At 34.7% G+C, this 27,979-nt stretch overlaps 1 protein-coding gene and 1 long non-coding RNA gene across 5 annotated transcripts; one reads left to right on the forward strand and one right to left on the reverse strand.

Annotated features, from left to right (window-relative positions):
* Window positions 1-27,745, forward strand: LOC113105913 (protein inturned-like). Of its 4 annotated transcripts, XR_003292418.1 has the most exons (18): window positions 894-1,139; window positions 2,752-3,320; window positions 4,629-4,714; window positions 8,842-9,027; window positions 12,197-12,315; window positions 12,406-12,495; window positions 13,745-13,822; window positions 13,914-14,097; window positions 14,256-14,309; window positions 14,956-15,018; window positions 16,365-16,583; window positions 16,936-17,439; window positions 18,562-18,656; window positions 19,494-19,683; window positions 20,356-20,495; window positions 20,711-20,865; window positions 26,328-26,466; window positions 27,541-27,745. XR_003292418.1 is itself a non-coding variant. In XM_026267289.1 (16 exons), the coding sequence occupies exons 1-16, from the start codon at window positions 298-300 to the stop codon at window positions 20,820-20,822; spliced, it is 2,781 nt and encodes a 926-aa protein (XP_026123074.1). In that variant the 5' UTR covers window positions 1-297; the 3' UTR covers window positions 20,823-21,441. The 4 variants fall into 4 exon arrangements, 3 of the variants coding, with proteins under 3 accessions (XP_026123074.1, XP_026123072.1, XP_026123073.1); XM_026267289.1 differs by lacking the exons at window positions 894-1,139; window positions 26,328-26,466; window positions 27,541-27,745 and adding an exon at window positions 1-389 and having other exon boundaries at window positions 20,711-21,441; XM_026267287.1 differs by lacking the exons at window positions 26,328-26,466; window positions 27,541-27,745 and having other exon boundaries at window positions 20,711-21,441.
* LOC113105914 (uncharacterized) lies at window positions 21,580-25,302 on the reverse strand. The gene is made up of 4 exons (XR_003292419.1): window positions 25,049-25,302; window positions 24,651-24,687; window positions 23,202-23,356; window positions 21,580-22,657 (listed from the first exon to the last, which is right to left on the reverse strand). It is a non-coding gene; the product is annotated as an uncharacterized LOC113105914 (long non-coding RNA).
* Window positions 27,746-27,979: the final 234 nt, after the last annotated feature.

Genomic DNA, 27,979 nt, shown 5'->3' on the forward strand with positions numbered 1-27,979 from the left:
CCTTGACAAGCATCGGCTCATGCAGTCAGTCTCTGTCTGTCGTCGTCTGGAGAAATACTCAAGACCACATACTTCTTTCCTTGCTTCTTTACAGAAACTGGACTCGCCATCGTCTGCTCGTGTCATAAATGGAGCTCCTGAACTCTTAATAACAGTCTTTCAAAAGAGAATCCTAACCATTCCTTCATTGAATCGCTAATCTATTCAAACTGAGGAATTTAACAATCGGATAGGATTCTATGATCTCATTTATTTACTACGACGAAACCGTTTTGATATAAGTATGAGGCATAAATAATGTTTAATAACTGCTCGGATGGAAGATCTTTTCAGTCGTTCTCTAATAACTTGGAGGATTTTGATTCTATACGGAGTGTGCTTCTGTACAGGTTCGTAGGACTCGTTTTATTTGATCATATATTGTGTGTTGTTTGTTTGTTGCTTTTCTCCGCGACAGAATAGTTGAATCCCGAGAAGCTTTTTCTCGCATGCCGGACAGGATTTAAAGACCTCGTGCGGTTTTGGGGGGCCACTTGAGTTCAGACACATTTTTATATTTTAAATACGGCTTTTAAACGACCTTTATATCAAAATGACAAAATAGCTAATTTATTCAGCTGTCATTATAAACGTCTAGTTAATTTTAAAACGAAGATTTCTTAATATTTATTATTTCATTATTATGATATTTGTTTTTAATTCTGCTTAATTAATTATATTAAAACACTATTAATGATTCTGAAGTCGCTAGGCGATTGTGTTGTCGCCGTTTTTTGTAACGCGACGCGTAACAACTTTCCACGCCGTTCAACAAAAGCTTCCTTGTTGCTATAGATACGACTCGATTCCACCAATCGCTGTTTGAGAAACGCATCACGTGGTCGTTAGAGAGACCCGTATGCGGATGACATGGCAAGACACTGTAGCCTTTCAAAAGAAGAATGCGCCTCCTGAAACAGATCTAAACGGACACGAGCGCCGTTTATTGAGTAGAAAAATGCTCTAATGGCTTCTAGACATTTTAAAGATGAAACCGAAGCGGATTTTGAGTGCGACATACGCGAAAATAACACGGAGGAAGAAGGAGGGAGCGAAACTGATTCTGATGCATCATGTTACAGTTACTCAGATTACTCCGAGTAAGAGCATAAACAAATTCAAAAACTGTCATTATTAATAAGTGGATTGCTAATTAGATATCTAGCATTTTGCATGCTTCGCTATAAACGTACGTTTTTTATTTACATCGTTGTAAACTTGTATTCTCCTGCTGTATGTAAACACATTAGACCGATTAGTTTTTGTTTTATTATAATTGAAGTCTATTTAAATAGCAAAATATATTAGAGCTAGTTTAAGTTCAACACTCATTTCAGTGGAGTGGTCTCTTCTGACCCACATCTAGAAAGAGAGGCTTATGAAAAAGGAAAATAGACATTGTCCATTCTCTGCCCTCTTTCATTTTTTAAGGGGATTTTCTGTTTCCAATTTGGAAAGTCAGCCATCATAAATAATTATATGCTATTCACCATCTTTAGTGAATTTATGGACATAGTTGCCAAGAGCTAACCGCCAGAGTAGTGTGGCTTAATTTAGAAATGGGGAAGAAAATATAATGTCTGGCTGAGCATTGAGTTGAGTTGTTCTGGAATGAAGGAGAGGATTGGGTTTCAAAGCTTTGAGATGTGTGGCTTTCCCCGCAGCATTCTGACTCATTGCTTTTGTAGTGTTTAGTTTGAGTTTCAAGACACTCTTCTATCACGTATTGCTTCATTACTGAGGCTGAAATGCAGTCTGCAATATTTTCACATGCATATAAAACAAAAAATGTTTTCTTATATTGTGTTTGTGAGACATGCATAGTTGATCATTTGCTTAAACTGTTTTTTTTTTTTTGTATAATTATATGTCTTCATGCATTTTGTGCTTTTATAATTTGAGAAACTACATAGAGTATTAATTTTTAAATAAATTTGTCAAATTTGTAAAGCCTCCAAAGTAAATACCAATCAGTTGTCCAAGTCTAATATATGCTTTTATAAAAAAAACTGGACCTTAGATTTGTGATAATTGTGAATAGTTAATGTCCAGTGTTGTTACTGTTAACTAAAACTAAAATCATTATAAAAAATGCAACTAACAAAACAAAACGGAAAGTTTTAAGTATTAAAATTGCTTAAACTAAAGTAATAGAAATTAAGCTAAATAGGAATGTTTGGAAAAATTAAAATGACTAAAGAACATAAAAAATACAAAAACTTGATAAAAATGATAACTGAAAATGTGAAATCAAAGCTTATTAAAAATATTAATAAATACTACACAAAAATGGCTTTTGAAACCATTTTCACCCAGAAATTACTAGTAAAATCCCCAATTAATTACAAAGAAACAGCAAGTAACATATTTAAATTACATTACATTGTCACAACATGTATTTTTGAAGTACAAAGACTGACATTGTATTTTCTTATACAACATAATCCAGTACAATGTTGTATGTAAATAATATCAAAATAAATCCTACAGTCTATTTCTACTTTAGGTAGTTGGTTGAATTGTTTTAGTTAGTTCCTATTTATTCACAGCTGTTGGAATGGATAGATATTAGGAAAATAAGCTGGGCTGACTCAGAAAAGTTAGTTCTGAGATTAATGACAGTCAGACATTTTTATTGTCCATATTTTTTTGAGGCTACTGTTTTCTGGATTTCATCACTTGCTCTAATGTACTCTTTGTTTTGTGTCACAGTGACCTGGAGCCTGAATGGCTGGATGATGTCCAGAAAAATGGTGAACTCTTCTATCTGGAGCTGAGTGAGGGAGAGGAAGAAGCTCTGCTGGCCCAGGTCTCTGCCAGTCACTCCGCTGCCACCAATCACGTCCGCTTCAGCGAAAAGGAGGCGGAGATCATCACAGACAATGGCAAAAAGCAAGCGTCCTCCAGCAAGAAAACTGAAGCAAAGCTCAAGAAGTTCACCAAGATCCTGAGGCGAAAGCGGCGACCATCTCAAAGGAAAGCCACTGATGGAAAAGACGCAGGGTCTTCCCAGCGTCCCACCTCCATCTTGAAGAATCAAGCGGGCCAGCGGCCAGGTGTCGTGGTCCAGCAGCAGCGTCTGAAGGACGTGTGCGTGTATCTGAACCCCAAACGTCTCGGTGGTTCCTCGCCTCCGTCTCCTGAGAGAGGTGGTTTGTTAGAGGCCTTGCTGGGCGTCGTTCACCGTCCAGGGGGAAATCCAGGGACAAAAGGGGGAAAACTCATCATCCATGGTCTGGTCCCTCACAGTCCCGCTAGCAAGTGTGCCGAAATTCTCATTGGTAAGCGCAGCTAGACAGTGAGTGGGTCAGCTAGGAAAATGTATTAGTATTTTTACTTGCACTACAGTTCAAATGTCCAGTACAATTTTTTTTTACTTTGAATCAATTGCGTCGCAAAATGATTCACTGCTTCAGAGTGCTAGAAACATTTGATGCCTGCTGGTCAGAGCGGTTTAAATCCAGGCCAGACATGCATAAAAACGTGCAAATATTTTATTGAAAGTGTAATCTATTCAATGAAATCATCAAGTACCATTAAATATGAAGTGTCTGTTTAGCACATGTACTTTTATTAATTTGCAAGGCTTGTTTTATGGAGGGCTTGGCTAAACAGGCCAGTAAGAAAATTTTAACTATTTCTTTTTCTTTTTATTATAACAATGTGTCATTAGAAATTACAGAAATAATGTGATTTTTGAAATGTAATATGCACTCTGAACCATTGGATCGAAACAAATGATTCACAGAGGTTTCAAAGCTTCACAAAGCACTGTTTTGAAAGCATACATCACTAGTTTTCCAGTTTTAGTGCCCCCTATAGGCGAAATTGGACGAAATTTGGTGTGTGTCCTCAAAATGGCCTGTGGTCAGCTTGTTTCAAGTTTCGTTATGTTTGGACATTGCGTTTGGCAGATACGTACCAATTTGTACAAATAGGTGTCTCTCAGATCAATTAATTAACTTATTAGCAAACTTATTGGAAACAACTTGCTTTCATTCAAACACCTGGTGAGTTTCCTACAAAAAAAGCTATTTTTTTAATCTGTTAAGTCAAATTACATGTATAGTCAAGTTACAGCTTGGTGCTGTGGTTGGTTTTACTCATATTCTCTCTCACGACTGCCTGTTAAACACTCTAGTTTTATGTCCCTAGCAAATTTGGTAATGAAATCATGCAATTGGAAGCTGTTTTTTCAATTGCGCTGTATATTTACAGTGAACGTTTTTCTGTTGATGTCCTAAAGCGACATTCAAGGGGAACCCACAGTCATTTTCTACCCAAAACAGACCAAAGAAATTCCAAACGAGTTACACCACCCCGAAAACTCTTTCCCCAGCAGCTTTTTACGATTGTTTCTCAAACGCCCGTCCATACTAAAGCAATTAGACCGTTTATCTGAAATAACTGAGGGAAATCTTTGCATGCCGCAAAGGGAAGAGTGTGCAAATCTACCGAAGGCAGGTGGAGGCGCTGTTTGATGTGCATTTGTTTTTATCTTGTGATAGAGATATCATTTTCCTAAGCTGTTTGCACACTGGAGAATCAGGCGACAAGTTGCAGATGTTAGTTTTTCATGTTTTCTGTAGGTGATGCCCTGGTTGCTGTAGACGATGTGGATGTTACTTCAGAAAACATTGAGAGGGTTTTGTCATGTATACCGGGCCCCACACAGGTAAGTGCAAGTTTTTGTGTCTTTTCCTTGCAAATTAGCATCTTTCTCAGACTAAATGCTTGAAACAATGAGCCAAAGTCTTTTTGAAGTTTGAACAATGAAAATGAACAAAAGTATTGCTCACGATGTTTGTTTGGCTCTGTAGTTGTCTCCAGCAGTCAAATAGTTCAACCCTGAGGTAAATATAAGGATGAAAGCAAAGAAAAACCTTAAATCTCAGATGCTTTTCACCACTTGTAGACAAACGCTCAGTTTTCCTGCCCGCAGACCTCCCATAAACTCACAAACGCTGAGGGCACATCAGGTCAACTCTACATTTTGAGATCTGAGGTCTGTTTTTAAGGGATTAATTTGACTTAATTGGCTTGAAATGAGAGAGTTTTTTTAACAAGACATAATCGTTTCAGATGAGCACTTTCTAAAAGTGGTTTTGGTTTCTGGTCTGTGCCTCTTGGGCTTGCGAGTAAGCGCTCTTTTCCAGAAAACCCTCCAGACTAACAGTATTTTTTTACATGTAACAAATAATTCTGCAAATTGTTAAGAGTTAAACCTAATTTGGTTAAATGTGCATGCTGAAATATTGGCGGTAATCTTGTCATAAACAAGACTAATGGACTGTCGATGTGCATTAAGCTTTGATAGTTTCCTCATGTCGTAAGCTGCCGCTGATCTCTTTGGGGCGGATTGGCTGTTGCTTGTTGCAAAATGTTGGATAAGTTTGCAGTTTTAAATTTTATTTTCGACTTAAAATAGTTACTGATTTCGACCCAAAACGCTTCAACTAAACCCTAAAGCCAGAAGCTGTGTGAAGTCTGAATGCACAATGCAAATGAGCTCCAAACTCAAATCAACTGGTGTTTAAATTAAAGTATATAAACTAAAAACAGTTGCAAAAATCATATTTTTTTTATTTCAGAAATGCATGTTTAAAACGATAACCTCAACTGCTTAACTTTTTGTCATGCAATGTGTCACGCACTATTCATGCAATCATGAACTACTGATCGATCAGTTTTAAGATTTTTGTCTTAGATGAGAGTTTTGAGCCATATAGAGATCAGAATATATTTTTTTTTTCATTCATCAAGGTTGCATTCAATTGATCAAAAGTGATATGACATGATTTACCTTTCAAATAAATGCTGCTCTTTTGAACTTTTTGGAAGTATCCTGATAAAAAAAAGTTTTCCACAAATATATGAAGCAGCAAAATGGTTTTCAACATTGATAGTAATCAGAAATTTTTCTTGGGCAGGGAACAAGTATATGATATTTCTAAAGGATCACGTGACACTGAAGACTGGAGCAATGCTCAAATTTCAGCCTTGATCACAGGAATAAATTATGTTATAAAATATTGAAAAAATAGAAATCAGTTATTATAAATTGTAATAATACTTCAGGTATATTTTAACTGTATTTTTGATCAAACGAATGAACAGAAGAGTCTCCTTTTAAACTAGTTTGAAACAAATCCATTGCAGAAAGTCAACATACACTCCTGTGAAAGATGCTCTTACACAAACCAACATCTTAAGTAGCGTTTTTAGGATTTTTAGTCATATATACTCAACAAAATTTTTTTAAAAAGCTTAATTAAGAAGTCCTTTTTTTTGCCATGCACTCTTGAAAAAAGGTCCCGAAATGGGTATTTCAGTAATTCCATTGATTAATCATTTTGGCGCTGTGCAGAACCTTTGAACCGTTCTTTAAAGATCCATATTTCTTCAAGTTAAGAACATGTAAAAAATCTACTATATCTACCATAAAGAGCCTTTGCATTGGAAAGCTTGTTAAAAGCTCTTCACAGAACTATAGATGCCAATAAAAACCCTTTATTTTTTAAGTGTGTGGATGAGTTTCTCACAAGCAAGCGTCACTCACAGAAGATGTTGAGTTCAGTCAAACACTGACGGTCTGCAGCCATGTTTTTCTGCACGCCGCTTCTTTCTGAGAATGCTTTCCATTTGATCACTTCTCAAGCTGGTTTTGTGCGCTCAGTTGGCTGAAAGAGGAATGTCCTAATTACAGAGTTGCGTCGCCCGGCAGCGACGGCGGTTACGGTAACGCTTGTTTTTGTAGGCCACAGGAAAAGAGCCATTATCCTGTGGAGAGGAGAGAGGGAGAAAGTGATTAAAGGACGAGAACCGATAGCAAATTACACCGTCGGACAAAATGGGACAGCCGAGACTATTATGATATTAGGGTAGAGGAACTGTGCTCTTGTGAGGTTTCAAAAGGCTTGCCAGGGTTTTAAAATGAGCTTTGCCTCGGCTGGTGAAATTATGAGGTAAGAGTTGCTTGATCTTTGACTTTCAATGTGAAAACCGATCCAAAGAGTTACTAAACCACAGGAACAAAACCATTATGTCCACTGACAGCAGCCTTTCTTTGGACACCAACACAGGGTCAGATTGTTTTTATGTTTTTGTTTTTTCTTTGAAAGAAAGTAATGGTTTTATAGAAAGGATGCGTTAAACTGATCAAAATAGGCATTTATAACATTGTCAGTGATTTTTATTTCAAATAAACACTGTTCCTTTGAACTAGCTATTCATCAAAAAAACTAGAATAAAACATTAATCATCACCCGTTTTCAACATTGAGTTGTATAGTAAGTAAGAAACGTAGACTGATTTCTGAAGATCATGTGACACTGAAGACTGGAGGAATGATGCTCAATTCAGCTTTGCATCACAGGAATAAATTAGATTTTAAAACCTATTTAAATAGAAAACTGATATTTTAAATTGTAATAATATATATATTTTAATTATAATTATTGTTGCAGTTTTTAGTGTACACTACGATTTCTTTAATTTAAAACATTCATAATCAAACTGGCTGGAGAAGTTATTTGAACTTGAATGATATTAAACTGACTTAAAAAATTAAGGCCAAGGTGTTAATTAATAAATGAAGTTGAATTTGATGGAAATAATCTGAAAATAAAATTGACATTGATTTCATATTTTTATAGTGTATTTTTGATCAAATGAATTCAGCTTTACCTTCACATGAAGAAAAAATATTTTAGAATTTGAATTGAAATTTTAAATTGTAGAAAATTGTATGGTCAAATAATGCAGCCCTGGTAAGCAGAAGAGACTTCTTTCAAAAACATTACTAAATCTTACAGTAATGAAATATTTTTTTTTATATATAACACTTTTTTTTATAATAGCTCTTAAAAGTCAGACCTCTTTTGGGCCTACTCTGTGAAGACATCATACATTTACATTTGTTCATTTAGCAGCCGCTTTCATGCAGAGATGTCTTCCAGATGAGGTGTGATGTGACTGAGCTCGTGTGGAAGCTGCTCTAATGAAAGGCTGTCATGTTTCTCCCGCTCAGCGCTGCGTCCAGATGTTTGCGGTCAGCAGACACTCGTGTGCTCGGCTCTGCATGTTAAACAGCCGCGTGCAGTGAATACACCGCTCTCTGTGAGCTGCTGCTCTCCTTGATCTCTGAGTGCATGGCTTTTATGATCTGCACAATCTTAGAAAGCTACGCTTTGTTTGTTAGTAGCAATATGTGGCTGGTTTTGGAGCAACATGTTTAAATTGAATCTTGAATCTTATTTGTGGAGATTATGCTTCAGGTCTTCTGCTCAACAAGGATGCATTTATTTGATGAAAAAGTTAGAGTGTGAAATACTATTACAGTTTAAAATAGCTAGTTTCTTTTTATTTTAAAATGCAGTTTATTCCTGTGTTCAAAGATGAATTTTCAGCATCATTACTCTAGTCTTCTGTGTCACATGATCAAACATTTGCATGTGAGAAATCAGTCACAAAGAGCTCAGATGTGGAGCAATGGCACTGTATTACTGTAAAAACGGTTTCTGTTTCTGAATTACTGAAGCAACGTGTGATAGAGCACAGCGAATCTCTTCTTACACAACCACATCTCTTTACACCATCATCATTCTGCCTTTCTGAGGTTATTTACTTAAGTGAAGCTTGATGTCAGGCTGTTGAACCAAAAATATAAGTTATACTTATTTATGCCAAGTAATACAACCCTGGCAATATCAACCGTTATTATACGGCTGTGCTCAATGTGCTCTATTATTATTTTAAGTGTAATTTTGCTTGACCTTGAGGTTGTTCCTCGGTGTTCCTCAGGTGAGGTTGACTCTGGAGACGGTCTGTCCCGCCGGGAGCAGAGCTAAAGCGGCTCCTGTGGTCAGTCAGCTGGTGCGTCTGCTGTGGGGCGAGGACACCGTCGAGCTGCAGATGTCCATCGCACATGTCCCGCACATCGTCATGTACCTCTCGCTCAAACTGGACTCCGATGCGCCGCAGGACGAGGTCAGTGCTTTTGACTTCATTCAGAGGAACACGGTGTCATGTTCAGCTTGTGAGAACTGGGCAGAGTGTGTGGAGTTATTCAGCGCTTGATCCATCAACATCCAAAAGAGTTTCCCCAGTGAAATCAGTCAGGATTGAGCATGAATGGCTCTGCTGTGAGGGAACAGGAGAAGAGAGCGAGACGTTTGCCTGCGCCTGGCTCAATAATTCACTGCTAGAGAGAAAAAACACTCGGCAGCACTTTGGAAAGTTTTCTTTTCAAGGGCTTGAATTACTCATTTCATAAAGAGAAGCAAAATGTGAATGAAAAGTTAAGATTGGCGGAAATGCAGCAGGACGACTTTCACAAAACCTGCACAGAGCATGTGTAGAAAAACAAAAAACATATTTAAAATAAGAAAATTGTAGTTAGAAATATATTTAAAGGCATTAATGTTTTTTTTTATTTTTTACTATAGTTATTTTTTTCTAGACAGTTAAACGCATTTTGTCCTTAAAAAAAACCACATCTAAAAATATATTAAACATGATAAAAATATTGTAAACAAATAGAATATATGTATATATATATGTGTGTGTGTGTGTGTGTGTGTGTGTGTGTGTGTGTGTGTGTGTGTGTGTGTGTGGAACTCAGTAATAAAAGATACTGAAACCGTAAGAGAGTGAAATTATATTGTTGTAACTCATTAAAATATACGAAATTAAAATATAAAACATTAAACAAATTACAGGTATTTCTTATATTTTATCATAAATATGTATTTCTATTTAAATCAGCGTAAATGTGTTTTTTCATAACTTTGCTTTGTTATTTAATGCTAAATATTCTTGTAATATTTTTGTAATAAAGTATATTGCAATTTTAAATTAAAATCTGTATAAACTAGCTCAAATTTGTTTATGCAAAATAATATTTCATTTTGATTACTTTTTTTTTTTTAAAGTAATTTTTTTACTGAAACGTGCCATTCAGTCAGTACAGGAAAGTGATATTTTAGTATTATTCATGCATTATTTTAATTTTTATTATTATTTTTATTTGCCTTTAATTTCATTTTTGTTTAAGTTTTAGTCATTTTGCTGTGTGGTTTTGTAATTTTTATTAGTTTTTGTTCTATTTAAATATGACTATTTTTTCTTTTTCATTCCAGATCAAGATTCTATTTCTGTTAAGTTATCTATTTCGAGTTAGAACGCACTCTAAAAAGTAAATGTGAAGTGATATTTTATTGCAGCTTTATTTCAGTTTAGTTTAGCGATTTTGGATTTGATTTACCAGTTTTTTTGGTCCTGGTTCTGCAGAGCCACTTTACTGTGAAGTCTAGCTCCATCTAATAACACTAAACACACTCGGATCAACTAATCAGAGTCTCTGGCTTTGCTTGGAAACTGCAGCCAGGTGTGTTGGATCACGTTTAAACCTAAACCCTGCAGGAATGAGGAGCTCTGACTTAGTCTTGCACAGATTTACACCCTCTACAACGATTGAAGCAGTTTTTTGGCCCCCAGACGGCTCCTGTCAGGCTGAAGTGTTGAACCCATCGAAGCCGCTTGTGTAAATGCCTCCGTCCAGGTGCTGATAGTTCAGAGCAGCACTAAATCTCTCTCAGTGGAAGCGTTTGCGCTCGGACTCTCTTAAAAACCTCGTTCTGTCTGCAGTGATTGATACCGCGCCGAGCTCTAATGTGAGTTTGAGTGTTCATAATGTGTGTTTTTATGTGCTGCTGCTCTCAAACCACAGGCCGCAGTGCTGCCTCGAGCCAAAACGACCACCTCTGATCGCTGGCGGGAGCGTTTAGAGATAAGAGATGTGTGTGTGTGTGTGTGTGTGTGGAGGAGGACAGCACAAACTCAAGCGCTCGTGGTCTGAAAGCGCTGCCAGGTCGAATCGTTCCTGCTCCGCATACTAATCAAAATGACAAAAGAAGCGTCCTTCGGCTTCGTTCTCTCCTGCAGACAAACCTCAAGCGTCTCGCATCAGAAGGAGAATAGCGGCTCCTCATGGGAACATGTGTGGGTTTGGGCAGAGTTATGAGCTGTGAGCTAGTCGTAATTTAAAGTCAATGTGTTTCGTCGAAGAAGAACAGAACTTATGAAAGATGGCTGATTTACATGTTCCTACATGTTCCTGCTTCTTCAAAAAATAGTTTTATTTTAAATTTCATGTAATTGATGTTCTTTTATTTTATTGTACCAAATTTACTTAATAAATGTTCCTAATCTTATGAACAATTCAAACTTCTTAAAATGTGTAATATTAAATTTTTAATTTATTTATTTAACAAACCTCAGACTCAGTTATGAACAATTCATGCTTCTTATTTTTTTGTTGTTGTTGTTGTTTTTTATTAAATTTTTATTTTATTTATTGATATATTCTATATGATGTGCTTGCATGGCATTATTACAAAAGTGTCATCAGATCTAATAAAACATTTTTTTTTTAAAAAAAGATAAAAAAAATTATATAAAAAAATTACACTTTCTGGTAAAATGTTCACATTTATTAATTAATTTATTTTTTTGCGAGATGTTCATTCTCTAATATATTTATTAAGATATCTATTCTCTAAGATATTTATTTAAAAAAATTAAAATCAGTAAAACTAGTTTACATTTCTTTATGCAAAATAATATTTAATTTGTAGTTACATTTGTTATTAGTTGATTTAATTTTTTAATAGTTTTTTACTGAAATATTTTATTTGTAATTAATTTATTTATTTAACCAACTTCCGACTCAATTATGAACAATTCATGCTTCATATTTGTTTGTTTTTTTGTTTTTTTTACATTTTTATTTTATTTATTAATATATTCTATATGATGTGCTTGCAGGCATTATTACAAAAGTGTCATCACATCTTATAAAAAAAATAAAAAGATTAAAATCTTTATTTAAAAAATGTACACTTTCTGGTAAAATGTTCACATTTTTTATTTATTTTTGCGAGATGTTCATTCTCTAATATATTTATTAAGATATTTATTCTCTAAGATATTTATTATTATTTTAATTATTATCATGTACCATTATTGACAAGAGAAACACTTTTAAGCGAAATGGTCTGAAATATAATTCCTAGATGATTAATTCAGGTTTCTCATGATTATGCACACATGCTGTGTAATGGTTCGTGGCCAGTATTATCTGTGTTCCTCTCTGCAGCAGGAGATCTTGTTCCAGTATCCGGCGTCTGAAGCCGCGGTTCAGCTCAAAGCGGTGAGGGGTATTTTCCTGACGCTGTGTGACATGCTGGAGAACGTCACGGGAGGACAGATAGTCAGGTCAGGGGCTTTATTTAATCACAAATGCTTCAAAAACAGTGAAATATTATTACAGTTTAAATAACTGTGTGTGTGTGTGTGTGTGTGTAGCTCGTCTCTGTGGCTCCAGCAGCAGTTGGTTCATGTGGGCTACTGGAAGGAAGGCTCCCGTCTGCTGGTGATCGCTGTACCAGCCAGCAGGTGACTCTCATCCTCATAACCATCCCGCTCTAATCCAGATAATAACTATAATAACTCTCATTATAATCAGCTCTGCTCCTAAAACCAAACATTAATCTCTGTAATCATCCCATCCGCACACCAGTATCTGTAGTCTAGATAATAACTGCAGTGATTGTAATTGGTATTGATCTTTATAATCAGCTCGTCTGATGACACATGATCTTGGACGTCATCTTCTCAGTAATAATCAATAATCTCAGTAACCGGATCCGTGATCCCAGATGTTCAGCTCGTTCATGACCAGCGTTGTTTATTGCTCCAAAATGAAGAACGACACAAAAATGATGTCTCTCAAGTAATCAGGAATACTTAAAAAAACACACATATATATATATATATATATATATATATATATATATATATATATATATATATATATATATATATATATATATATATATATATACAGGTATTTATTTATTTATTATTATTTTTATTTATTTATTTATTTTACAAAAACATGAGATTTCTAGATTTATTTTTATTAATCTCTGAGTGGATGTTCAGACTTTTTGGTTTAGATTTTTTAAAAGATATATATATCTTTTTTTTTATGTTATGTTCGTGTTAAATTCATGTTAAACAACAAGAAAATGTATTAATATTATTATTATTATTTTTACTAAATAATTTTTATTACAATTTTCAGTTTCATAGTATTTCTAATTTTTATTGAGCTTTAGTGTTGTTTTGCTTTAGTTTATATATATATATATATATATATATATATACATTTAAATTTAAATAAATAATAAATTTATGCATTTAGCAGACGCTTTTACAGTGACTTACAGTGCATTCAGTCTATCAATTTTTACCTATTATATATATATATATATAATTTTTTTTTTTTTTTTTTTTTAATTAATACAAAAGCATCAATTTTTTTTTTTTTTTTGGATATTTATTTTATTGAGTGTCTTTCCTTTTGGGTTAATCTTAAATCCAGGTTAACTATAATAATAGTAACAGTTATATAAAATCTTATTATTATTTTTTAAAGTTTGTTTAATTTAACTGTAGTTTTCATCTTTCCATCTTCTTATTTTATTGCCAGCTTTTATCACGGTTTTTGTTTAATTCCTCATTTTTGTCGCTGGTGTTGGATGATTTCTCTGTTAGGATTAACCCCTTGAGATGAGTTTTCAGTAATATAATTGTTTTGCTGTGAATTAGTCCCTGAGTGTAGTGTGCGTCTGTCCCGCAGGGTTCCTCTGTTGTGTCTGCAGACTGTGATTGAGGGACTTGTCCGAACACTCAAGGTCATGCACGGCTCTCTTGACAGGTGTGTGTGTGTGTGTTTCTGGAGAGCGTTATGTGTGTGTGGACACAGCAGCTGATGACCTGATGTTTAACCTCTTTTTGTCTCTCTTCAGCTGCTTCTGTGAGGAGGAGAACGCTCCTCGTCTGGATCACTTCTTCTGCCTCTTCTTCCAGCAGCTCGTCCAGCCCTGGCGTTTGATTGACAGCTCCAGACCCCCCAGCCCTGACATCTCCGGGAGCCTGTTCTTAGACGGACTCCCAGCCGTGCGCTGGCTCACTTTACCTGCAGACATAAAGGTGTGACTACTGAAAGATGCTTCAGCTCTATGTAATGCCTCATGCATTCGTTTAACACAATTCTGTCAGTAACTCACCTTTCAGTGAACATCCTCATGAAACTGGTATAATATGGGTGTAATATCAATGTGTTTATTATGTTTTGGTTGTTTCTCAAGGTGGAAGTGGACACTGTGCTCTCAGACTTTGAGTCGTCGGATTTTGGTGACATGGTGAGATGAGTTATTGAGCTCAGATAACCTCGGAAAACATTAAGGAATAAAATCAGTGTATGAATTGATGTCAGATTGTGTTTTGCAGAGATACTGTAGTGATTATCCTTAACTAAAATTATTAAAAGATAGTTTTGGCACTTGAAATTAACATGCATATCTTTATTTATATATTTATTGAATAAACTAAATAGAAATATTAAATGATAACTTAAAAGTTGTCAAGGCAATTATTATAATTTGTTAAAAAAAATATTTATTTAACTTAAAGCACAAAAAATAAGTTACTGAAATTAAAATATAAAATCTAAATAAAACGTAGAATTGACGAAAGCACATAAATTCTTTTTTAATGAAAAATCAAAACAAAATTATACATATATATATTAAATATAAATAATATTAAAAGCTCAACTTAATATATTATAATTATAATTAATAATACAATAATAAAAAGCAATTCAACCTGAAGGGGTACGGTTTGCGGCAGGGAACAGTTATAAATGGTCTCTCTCATTATAAATGTACAGTCCTAAGCAAGGTTATTATCGTTAACTTAATCTAAAACCAATAATACTGAACCATAATAAACTGTGATAGTATAGCAATGATACTGAAGTAACACTGTGTCTGTTCTCTCGTTCAGTCTGAGGATTTCTATGGCATGAGGCGTCTGTACGTCATCTTGGGCTCCTGTCTGTTTTACAAGGTGAGTGATGAACCTCCTGAAGACATGTGTTAATTCAAGCACCGTCACATCACTGCTGAAACTCAAACGTGCTTGGAAAGGAGTTTGACAGAAGTGTGATGCGCTGCTTCTTGTGAATGGAGCTGTCAGCTGAATGATGATGTGAAGAGGATTGATTAGTTTAGTCTCCACCTGTTTCTCCTTGAAGAGATGAATACTGTGTCCTCATATACTGATCCACAAGTGATTCCACACCTTTAGGAATTTCTTTCAAATGTCGAACAAAGAAGATGTTTTGAAGAATGTTGGTAACCGATCAGTTGACGTTAGCCATAGCATAGCATTATTTTCCCAGTTTTAATGGCTGCCGTGGTTACCAGCATTCTTATATAATAAACTTACATAATTGCACTTTATAAATCACAAATGTGAATTTATATCTCAGTTCTGAGAAAAGAAGTCAGAATTGTGAGATATAAACTTGAAATTGCGAGAAAAAGTCATATTGCAAGACTTAATTCAGAATTATTAGATATAAACTCAGTTACAAGAAAAATGTCAGAATTGTGAGATATAAACTTGAAATTGCGAGAAAAAAGTCATAATTGTGAGATATAAATTCGCAATTGCGAGAAAAAATTAATTACTCCGAGATGTAAACTTGCATTGCAAGAAACAAGTTAAAATTGCAAAACTAATGTCAGAATTGAGATATAAACTTGAAATTGCTAGAAAAAAGTCATAATTGTTTGATATTAACTCGCAATTGCAAGAAGAAAGTCAGAATTACGAAATATGAACTTGCAATGGCAAGAAAAAAGTAAAATTACAAGACTTAATTCAGAATGATTAGATATAAACTCAATTACAAGAAAAATGTCACAATTGGGAGATATTGTAAGAAAAAAGTAATAATTGTAAGATATAAACTCGCATTTGCGAGAAAAAACTTGCAATGCAAGTTTATAAGTCAGAACTGCAAAACTAATGTCAGAATTGGGAGATATAAACTCAGTTACGAGAAAAAACTCGCAAATGTGAGAAAAAAGTCATTTTGTGAGATATAAACTCGCAATTACGAGAAAAAATGTATAACTCTGAAATATAAACTTGCAATTGCAAGAAACAAGTCAGTTGCAAAACTAACGTCAGATTTGGGAGATATAAACTCAGTTATGAGAAAAAAGTTATAATTGTGAAATAAACTCGCAATTGCGAGAAAAATGTCAGAATTGTGAGATACAAACTTGATAAAAAGTCATGTTTTATTTTTTCTTCAGTGGTGGAAATGGGCTTAGTTAGCGGTGTTTATTTTCTCTTGTACACTGCTGAAGGCCAGGGACACAGATCTGTTATGTGTGTGGCAGGGATATCTCATAGCGAACCACCTGCCGAAAGAAGACCTTCTGGACGTGTGTCTGTACTGTCAGCACTACTGTCTGCTGCCGCTGGCGTCGGAGCAGCGTGTGGGGCAGCTGGTGGTGTGGAGGGAGGTGTTTCCACAGCGCAGAACACAGAACAACACCGCATCACATCCTGGATACTGTGAACCGTACGGAAGACACTTCCTGCTCATAGTGGGCCTGGTGAGACATGCTGTTCTTTATATCCATCAAAGATACATCTAATAAAATGTAGTTTCCAAAAAGTATGAAGTATATAAATGTTTCTCGAGCAGCAGATCAGAGTCCAAAAAGCTGATAAAAACATCACAATAATCCACAAGTAATCCACACCACTCCTGTCCATCAGTTAATGTCTCGTGAAGAGAAAAGCTGCATGTTTGTAAGAAACAAATCCATCATTCAGACTTTTGCATCTTCAAACCATTACTTCTGGCTAAAGTACCAGTCCAGACTCCACTTCCTCCAGTGGAAAAGTCCATCTGCACACCCAGTGTATAACATGTTTTTTTTTATTTCTAACTGATGTTTCCAGAGGCACTTCATGCAGTGTGTGTTGCTGGAGGCCGGTGGTTGTGCTTCTCCCGCTCTGGGATCTCCAGGTCCAGACTGTGTCTATGTGGATCAGGTCAAAGCCACACTCCTTCAGCTGGAGAGTCTGGACGCCGCCATTGAGGAGCGGCTCTCAGCTCCGCCCACTCCCTGCCTCTCCTGTGCCGATTGGTTCCTTCCTGCCGGGAGGCGGGACCGACAGGACTCACCGATCCTCAGCCGTCTGACGGCAGCCATCAAACCCCCGTCGCCGGGCGGGATAGGGCGGAGTCTGTTTGGGGAGGCGGGGTCAGGGTCGTCGAGTCTGAGAGGACGGAGGCCGAGTCCACAGAGGAGTCTGTCTGACAGCGGCAGCGAGGGTCACACTGATGGGACGCCGTCCTTCACACCGGACACAGTGCGCCGGACGCCCTCTAGTGGCACACGCAGAGACTCCCTGGGCTCGGGAGGGTCCGACGGCAGCCTGGGCAGCGCAGGATTCTTCAAGGTCTTTCTCTTACAGTAATCACAGTTCATGTCCTGCTGTTTCACTAGTAGTGCGTTTCTCAAAAAAAAAACATAAAAAAGGCCATATTTCGTCCTGAAATCAAACAAATAAAATAATAAATTACATTATGCATTAATAAAATGACCTACCTACAGCAATGCAGAAATATATGAAGAGTGTATTTGCAAAAATAGGTAACTCCATTTTTATTTATTTTCAGAAATCATGTTTTTTTTTCATGTGCATTCCAAGTAATAATAATCAAACTGCAGTTGGGTTGTTTTGATTAAGTTATAATTTAAATACAGGTAGCTTACACAGTTCAAGTTAATTGAAAGTATATATATATATATATATATATATATATATATATATATATATAGTTTATATATAAAGTTTGTTTTATAGCAAAAGCAAATAACTCCAACAGAAAACTCCACGTTTCATGTTTCAGAGTAAAAATCAAACACTTGTTTAATCTTTGTAATCTTATCAGTTGAAAGTGTAATGGAAGTGTTTGTTTTAATGAATTAATTTAATTTATTATATTTTTCATAGTATATATTTTACTATATTATTTACATTTTACATTAGAGTTCACTTCACTGTTGAAGTTCAGTAGGAATATTTTATACTTTTATTTATTGTACTTTAATGAATGCAGATTTTTTAAATATATGTATTTATGCAGATATTTATAGCAAATATTATAATAGTTTATATTTAAATGATTTATTTTGCTTCATAATTGAAGTTTAGTGGTAGGAACATGTCTTGATTGTATTGTGTATTATAGTGTACTATTTCAATTCTAAAGTATATTTTACTTCATGATTAAAATACAGTTGTAAGAATATTTCATAGTAGTATATATTTATCATACTGAAAATGAATTCATTCAGATAAATTCATTTATGCAGATTTAATACATTTATTTTTTAAAGATTGTTATTATTTATAGCGTGTTTCTTCATGTTGATATTTTATCATATACCCTATACTTACTTAAACAGATTATGATTCTTTGAATTATTTTGTTACCAAATTCCAAACAAGTCAAAATAATAAAATGTGTGTGTGTGTGTGTGTGTGTGTGTGTGTGTGTGTGTGTGTGTTGGTCAGATTCCCAGGTTAAAGCATCCTAACCCTTTCTATTTGGGCTCGTTGAGGAAGAGTCTGACTGACAGAGAGACAGAGGAGATGCACAACGTTCTCAAGTGAGTTCATCCAGTCGTATGAACTACTTTTATTAGGTTTTGTGTCATTTTTACCTTGTTATATGTTATATAGGGTTGTAAACAAATTTGGATTATGTAATCAGATTCCAGAAATTAGGACATTTTAAAATCCATGTAATCAGACTACAGTTGCATTTTTATTGATAACATGATTACTTTGAGTTACTTTGGAAGGATTTTTTCTCTCGGACACATTAAAATCTACAAATTAATGTTATTTCCCAGACTTCTTTGTCGGCCAAACCTCTTTGGCCTCATATGTTTACTTGAAGTGCCTCTTGAGATTTTAAAATAAATATTTTTATAATTAAGTATCTCATTTGCATGTTGCTGCCGTTGGTCGGTGGTCACATGACATGCAGGTAAACAAATCAAATATATATTTTTTTTTTGTTCTTTTTGAAATGTTCCTGTGGCTCAGTGGTAGAGCATTGCATCAGCAGCGCAAAAGGTAGTGGGTTTGATACCCAGGGGAACACATGTTAGATAAAAAAAAAAAATGTATAGCCTGAATGCACTGTATGTCGCTTTGAATAAAAGCGTCTGCTAAAGGCATGAATTTAATTTCTAAATGCATACATTTAAAATGCTTTATTTGAATGTGACATTTTTATGATTTAATTCATTATTAGCTTTTCATTAAACTCGCAATGGAATCTATTTTCTAACTCTTTGTATTTTTATATCAGTATGGTTCTGTGTAGGCGATCACAGTGTGTGTGTGTGTGTGTGTGTGTGTGTTTGTGTGTGTGTGTGTGTGTGTGTGTGTGTGTGTGTGTGTGTGTGTGTGTGTGTGTGTGTGTGTGTGTGTGACAGACTGACGGCGGGCGCTGAGAACACACTGTTCCATTACGTGCTGATGGAGACGGTGCAGGGCATCTTCATCGCTCCCACACACAGAGAAATGAATCATCTGAGCGGCTCCATCCACCCACAGCTCATCCAGAACTTCTACCACTGCTGTCTGTCCATACGCCAGGCCTTCCAGCAGAGCCTGCCCTCACGGGTAACACACATCAGCATCACTTCTGACGATCACGTGACACTGAAGACTGGAGGAATGGTGCTGAAAATACAGGAATAAATTACATTTGAACAGATATTCAAATAGAGAACAGCAGTTTTAAATTGTAATGATATTTCACAATTGTTTATGGTTTTTACTGTATTTTTGATCTAATAATTAGTCTAGGTGAGCATAAGAGACAAAAAAAATCAACAGTAGTGCATTTCATTCTCTAAATAATTTAAAATGAGTATTTGTTTTTTTCATATAAAAAGTAAAATTTATTTATTTTTTAAATGTAACTTAATTTTTTATACCTCATTTAAATTAGAAGTGTCCATTTTTACAAAAAAAAAAAAAAAAAATATATATATATATATATATATATATATATATATATATATATATATATATATATATATATATATAATTATTTTTTTTTTATTATTATTGATCATTTTTACAGTATTTCATTGAGTTCATTTGTAGTTTTTCGTTCAAGCTTTATTACAATTACTGACCATAATTTGTAGTAGTTCTTACCTGTTCCTGTGTATTTCAACCAATCTATTAAACAGTGTCTAAGCATAATTAATTAATGCATTATAATTTCTCTGCTATATTAGTATTTGCACGGTTTGGTCATCTCATGCATGTGTAAATGTGTTGCAGGAGCGCCGAGGGTCGGAGCGGCCGCAGAGCACTCGAGGTTTGGGTCCCGTCAAAGAACATGGTGTTTTGTTTCAGTGCAAACCGGAGAACTGGACCGATCAGAAGAAACCAGCGCCCACCATGACCTACTGGGTGATCGGGTGCGTGTCCCTTCAGACAAGTGATCGACACAATGATTCACACGTGTTCACATCTCACATGCACCGTTTTCCATTACGGACTGCATTTCCAAACGTTCTCCCATCGTGCACCTTTCTGTAAATGCAAAGTATAAGAAATGAGCTTAGATGTGTGAGACGCTGACATGCATACAGAAGGAAGTCTGATGTTTTCCAATCTCTCGTTTGCGTTGCAGGCGAATGCTCCTGGAACCCGTTCCTCAGGAGTTTTACGTGTGCTTCCATGACTCCGTGGCTGAAGTTCCTGTGGAAATGGCCTTCCGGCTGTCGTTCGGCTTGGCCGTGTAGCACTGTAACACCAGCTCAGCGTCAGACAGCAGTCTTTTAGGAGGTAAATCCACTAGACGCGGACAGAAAACTACTGGTTCATGTTTAAAGGGAAAGAGCAGCCAAAGATGTCCTCACTCTCAGGCCATTCAAGATGTCCATGAGTTTGTTGGATTAGGGGGAGGACATTTAATTTCTGGTTTAAGCATTCCTTGAAGATAAAATGACTATCCTTGTTTTAATCGTATGTTATTTTGCACAATGGAAGTTGAAAACTGGCAGCAACGTCTGCAGCAATAAACTAATGAAGCAGTCTGATGAATCAGGCAGTAAAATGCATTGAAATGATAAACTTCATTACCTCAAACTACGCTGGATTCCTTCAACGAGCACAAGCTACAGGCTTCTGAACACTCATGAAATGATGTTTTCACTTGACTTTTCCTTGCTGGATCAAGTGAAATCGTTTTCTAAGCAGCTTTTATGACAAAAGCCTTAACAACACTTCTGAACTTTGTGATATGAAATGATTTTGTGTTTTATTGAAGGTGTGGAACTCCATGTTCCTCGTTAAAACTTTGTAATGCATTGTTCATCCAACAAATGTGCATCATTTATCAAATAAATGAAAGCAGATTTACTTCATCTGTTCTTTATTTCAGTCTTTCTACAAAAATAAGGCTGCGCTCTTAAGTCTGGGTAGTTTCATCAATGAGGCTGCTACATAATTAAACAAGAATGAACATGTTATAAAACATTTTATAATTCAAATTCAATGCAATAATGTTTTTACAGAATCCTTTACAGAGAAATATATCAATTCAAAGTGGTTTTATTAACTATGTACACATTCATTATCATGATTCCTGAATTTCTTTGTAAATAATTTGCGATTCTTAATTGTCGCAATGAACTGAATTTAAAAAATAATAATTTTGTAAACACTTTATGGTAAGTTTATTATCAAACTAATGATAATAAATTAAACTGTACTTTCATAAATTCGGTTTAGTTTTGGTTTAGAATGATGCTTTGTGGCTTCAAATGCATAAATTAAGCCAGATTTACACTAATAAAACTGTGCTTATAAGTTTTAATGATAGTGAGCTTCATTCATCAAACACAAGCAGAATGAATGTGTTATAAAACATTAGTACACACAAATTCAATGCAACAACTTGAGTTCTTTACAGAATGATTAATACATATATTTGCCATTATGCTGTTACTCTCAGTTCAAAGTTATTTGCACAAAAATGTATTGTCATGATTCTTCATGATGACAATTTGTAATTAACTGTCACATTTAATTTGGGCATCACTTTACAATAAGTTGGATTTGTTAACATTAGATATCAAACTCACAATGAAAATACTATAAAGCATTTATTAATTCATATAGATATATGGGTGTGTGTGTGTGTGTGTATATAATATTTATACATTTACATGTATAAGTTAAATAATTGTTCGTTGTTAGTTCAGGAAACCTAATATTACCAAATTGAGGCGTACCATAAAATGTTATAGCTTGTGTTTCATGAATTGCACAAAATAAAGTTCAGCATGATTTTACGCTGATTAATCAAAGAATTTTGTGTCTGCTGTTCAACACAATTGCAATGACCAACTAAACACACACCATTGACAGACTTCCTGCACCAGCCTCAGGTTCTTCCTGTAGTACTCCAGACTGCATGCTCTTGATCTTGGCCTTGCTGCTCTTGGTCAGTCTCTCGGGTTTCTTGGCGGCCTGTAGGCGTCTCTTGCGGGCACGCTTCTTGCTTTCGGCCGTCAGATCCTTCTCCTTGTATACCATGGGCAGCTCCAATTTATTTGATAAATAAATATGGTAGCTGTTGTAAAAAAAAAATTATATTATTGGAATTTCAGATAACTGTTTTCTATGCGAATATATTGTAAAATGTAATGTATTCCTCTGATCAAAGCTGAATTTTCAGCATCATTACTCTAGTCTTCAGTGTCACATATCGTTCTAATATGCTGATTTGTTGCTCAATAAATATTTCTGTTGTGTAAATTTTTTTTTAATAAAACTGAATATATTCAGTTGTGCTGGTTCATATTTTGGTGAAAACTTAGATGCATTTTATTTCAGGATTCTTTAAAAAATAGAACGTTCTAAAGAACAACATTTATTCCAAATAGAAGTGTCTTGTAATTAGAAATAACACTAACTGAAAAATATTTGTTAAATCTAATATTTTGTTCTATTATTTAACTTTTATTATTTCTCCTTTTAGTTACCAATAATAACCCTTGTCGGGTTAAGGTAAGGTTTGCGTATCTTCACAACACTGTCTCATTTATAGAGATTTTTTTTTTGTTCTTTTCATTAGGTTGAATGAAAGTTGATTGTGAGGGTGGTTTATATGACACCTGTCTTGCTGTGAGCAGAGACTCATCCATCTCTTCCTTCAGCTCTCTATTATCGTCCAGCTGTCCTTTCTCTAGCGCATCCAGCCATCGCTGCTCCTCATTCAGCAGCGAGTCCATGTCCATCACAGGAGACGAGTCCATGTAACTGTCTTCATCTAGTATTACCAACAAAAACACACTCATGCATATTAAAACTGGCTGCAAGTCACTGAATTAAAATAAATAAATACATTTCAAGCGTTTCAGTCACCCAGCCAGGTTCAGTACTGTTCTATAGGAACTTCCCCTAATGGCTCGTCATCACGAGAGTCATCTTCATCATCACTCTCTACGTTCAGAGGTGAAACTGAGCACAGAGAGTCCCAGATCACTGTGAATGTGGGCCCACCGAAACAAGAAGAACATTCATTTATTAAAGGTGACTCACATTACACTCAACATCTAACTACTGGGGTGCCTCAGGGCTCAGTTCTCCGACCACTTCTTTTCTCTGTTTACATGGCATCACTAGGTTCTGTCATTCAGAAACATGGCTTTTCATATCACTGCTATGCTGATGACACTCATCTCTACCTCTACTTTTCTACTAACTGTGGTAAATTATATGTTCACGTAATACTTGAGTTCTTCAGTTTAAATCAGACGTTATTGCGCTATGAAAAATCACCTGCCTGGATTGCATAGAACAATATCTAATATAAATAGCCAACATACAGCAAACAAATCAGCTCTTTCTGGGTTCGAACATCCAAATGTTTGGTCACTAGCCCAGATCTTTATGCCTTATCAATAATTCGCCCAAAAATATAATATATTTGTTATTTTTTGGGGTGATCTATTGATTTAATGCTGATCTTGCTGGTTAAATACAGGTTAAATGCAGATTTAAAATCATAATAGTTTAATAGCTATGATACTGTTTTTGAAATCAAATCTTTGCACTGCTTTGACAAGAAACACTGGCATCTAACAGTTAATCTTAAAAAAAATAAAGCATATACATAAACACAAATAGGAAATAAATCAGTTATTAAATAAGCATGTGTCCTAAACTCCTGAAACACTGGTGTCTCATATTTTAGTCAATACAGTTTATGGAAAGAAGTCAATTAAATTTGTGTGTGTAAAATTATTCAGATGTTAACCCCCTTTTTAATAGTTAACATTTGCATAAGTAACTGCAATTTAACCATACATTATTTCTTATTAACTTTAACTGATTAAATGTATTTTGTTATTTGTAACTAGTTACTTCCCAAAACTGCACATTGTTAATTAGAAGAAGAAAAAAAAGACACAAAAAAACGGAATAAATGAAGTCAGTCATGGTTAACATAAGGTCATTACCTTACCGTGCATGTTAAGAAATGCGTTTTTATTACTCAAAGAGACACGTGGGTGAAGAAAAACTCGATCTCTATCACTCTCTCCCCTATAAATGAGACTTACCAGCTATACATATGAGGTCATGTCTTTGCGTTTCCCCCTGGAGAAATAAATGAGTCTGGCCTTAATTAATCATCACAATAATCATGCTGAATACATTTTCTCCAACTGCAGATCCAGATGAATGCAAATGTGTTAATTTATGTGCAAACTGCCCGCTTACTGAATGAAAGCGTTCTGTTTATAAACAAAACCTGTATAAACTAAACCTGTGAAAGAATAATGCCTTCGGTAATAAAACGAAATATCAACTATGACACGTTCGTGTTGCATGTTACAACGGAGCTGTTTGTTTTTATGAATAAATTATCTTTCTTTCTGAAATACTGTTTGTATTTTGTTATATATTTGTTATATATTCAATACATTTAAAATATAACTATAATTTAGTAGCTGCAAACCTCAAAAACAAGTTTTTGCTAGCTGTAAATGACGTGTTATGTTGTGGCGATGGCGAGGTCATGTGTTGCCTGTTACTTTTCTCAGCGCAGCTCAGGTTTGGCCAATCACAATAGTTTCGTTTGCATCTCGAGTACGCATCTGCAATTAATAAACGTGAACGTTCGTTTTCAGCGAATATAAATCTCCAGAAAGAACGAATAGTGACTATAGTTCAATGTAAGATTCGCCTTCTGAAACGGAAAATTGAACAACTATTTACGTTTCTCTCGAAGAAAGAAAACTACATTCTCTAGGAGAATGCATTGCGGGAGACGGTCATCACCCCCCCCCCCCCCCCCCCTTTTTTTTACCTTGCATAATCAAAAACTTTGATTCTGTTACACAACTAATCAATTCTATTTGGTTTGTTAAAATATATGCGCTAAATTTTAAATTTATTTATTTTATTTATTTATTTTTGTCTATAGGAAAAAATATTTAATGTCATATTTAGAAAATAATGAGCTCAGCTCCTTTGTAAAAAGCTCATGTAGAATACCATAGTGAATAAAGGGCTCAGTATTTAAGTTTTCACAAAAACAAATATATATATTCTATATTTTTTCTATTATTATCATAAATACTATTTAAAAACCCATTAGGATTGCTTCTAAATTATGATAGAAACTCAGTTTACATTTATTTGTGGAATTTTATAACAAACATTTTAATACAGGTGCACAAAAATTAAAATAACTTTTCTTTTATTATCTGTCTGTGAATCTCTAATGTACATCGTGATCAGACTTTGTTGGTTATCCACCTTTTTCCTACGCCTCGTGACACTTTGCTCAAATCTATAGCAGTAACTAATGTTTACATTAGCAAAAGGTTCGCTCTATGAACACAATAATGAGCATTTGTACAATGAGTTGACATTATTTTACTCACCCTTCAACCATCGATCATGAAAAGGAAATGTAAAAGTGTAAAAGATTAACAAATTGCTTTAAACATACCATAAATAACTCTTAAAGATCGCCCTTCTGTCCGCAGCAATAACCTATTACTGTTAAATATAATTACAGTAATATACCAGTATGTCTGTATTTCATAACAAGTACATTTTACAGCATCTTGATGTTACAAGGGATATGCATATTGAATTATGTGGCACCAAATCGAATGGTAATCTTCCTCTTCACTCTGCTGGTCCATTCTCTCTCTCTCTCTCTCTCTCTCTCTCTCTCTCTCTCTCGACCCGTTACATGTAAACATTACCAGCTCTTTCATCAACAGTTGGGCTGTAACCTCATTAACGTGATCCCTGTAGACCTGAGGAAGCTCCTGGAGCGCTGGGACCCTGTACAACATCCCAAACTGAGGCAACCCCACCGGAGCGTCCATGACCTGAGAGAGGAAACAGGACGTCTGTGAGGTCAGCAGAGTTCATTCCTCAGTGCACACATACAAACACCTCAACATCTTTCTCAGTAAATATGTTTCTAAAGGTGCTGTTGACTTGAAAATTTCACCAGATGTCGGTGACAATTCAAGTTATTCATACATACAAAGAAAACTAAAGAAATAAGTTCAGAAATTAAGTTGTGTGTAAAACAAAAATGGAATGACGCAGAGAAAATTATTGAACTAGTGAAATGTATTTAATACACACACCCACAGTTTACTTCCTTTTTGTATAATTTGTATATTATTATACTTAATATATTAAAAAGGTAATATATTTAATGTATTTTAATGATTAGAATAATGAATAATGCATTAAGAATAATACAAGAATGATGATTAAAATAAATGTAAAATTAAATATAAAAATGTTCCTTGTCAACTAAATGAAATAATTCATTTGAAGTTTACATGCTAAAATTTTTTAAACTTAAATTAAAAATTAACTAAAGCTATAGCAGACGTTTCAGGAAAATCTGAAAAAAAAAAAAAAATATATATATATATATATTTATATATTCCCCCCAAATGAATAAAGATTACAAAAGTATGTAGCATATCACTTAAAAAATTACTGGAAATCCTAAAATAATTTGTATTTGCCTGTTTAAAAATATTAACATAAAAGCTAATTTAGAATATCAATATATACTATACTAGTATATACATAAATAATACTGAACTTACAAGAAAACTGAAAATATTTAGCTAAAAGTTATTTCATAATATTTATATATACACTGTTGACTGAACTGAACTGAATTAAAATGACAGCTGAAAATAAAAAAATAAAAATTATGTGCAAGTATATAAAAATCAATACCAATATGAAAAATTATTAATAATATAATCTAGTACTATTCTACTATGTTATTTTTCTATAAAATTATTTTTTAATGTTAAAAAAAAATTAATATAAAAAAGACAACTATCAAAGTTTGTAGTTAAGTTTGTTCTCAACCAATGGCATGAGTCCGTTTGTTTTTCCGACCAATAGCAGACAGCCAGTGTTGAATGTGCTTACTGTTATGTTTTTAATTTGCAGCTTGCCAGGAAATATGATTTGCTTATCATTGAGGACGACCCGTATTACTTCCTACAGTTGTAGAAAGTAAATAGCTCTGATTTATCTCTCTGTTTGTATTGTGTGATAGATTAGCATTCACTGACCTCTCTGATAGCCTCTCTATTGCTGCTGTGATAAGATAACACTCAGTAATAAAGAAATCAAGTCAATCCTCTGCTCTCTGCTTCTGTTGCTCTGCTGTCATCCAGTCCTATAATATATTGCACCATTAATCATTCATATATATATATATATATATATATATATGCAGGAGCAGGAGTGGATTCATGAGAGCAGGAGGTGTGTGTGAACTGTTCGTGCGTTTGGGAGGAATCTGAACTGTTAATTATTCTCACAGTGTGAATCTCAGGAGAAGAGATGCAGCGAGAAAAACAAGCGTGAGATTCACAGGTGCTTT

The sequence above is a fragment of the Carassius auratus genome, chromosome 7 (assembly GCF_003368295.1).
Source record: "Carassius auratus strain Wakin chromosome 7, ASM336829v1, whole genome shotgun sequence".
Classification (NCBI taxonomy): domain Eukaryota; kingdom Metazoa; phylum Chordata; class Actinopteri; order Cypriniformes; family Cyprinidae; genus Carassius; species Carassius auratus.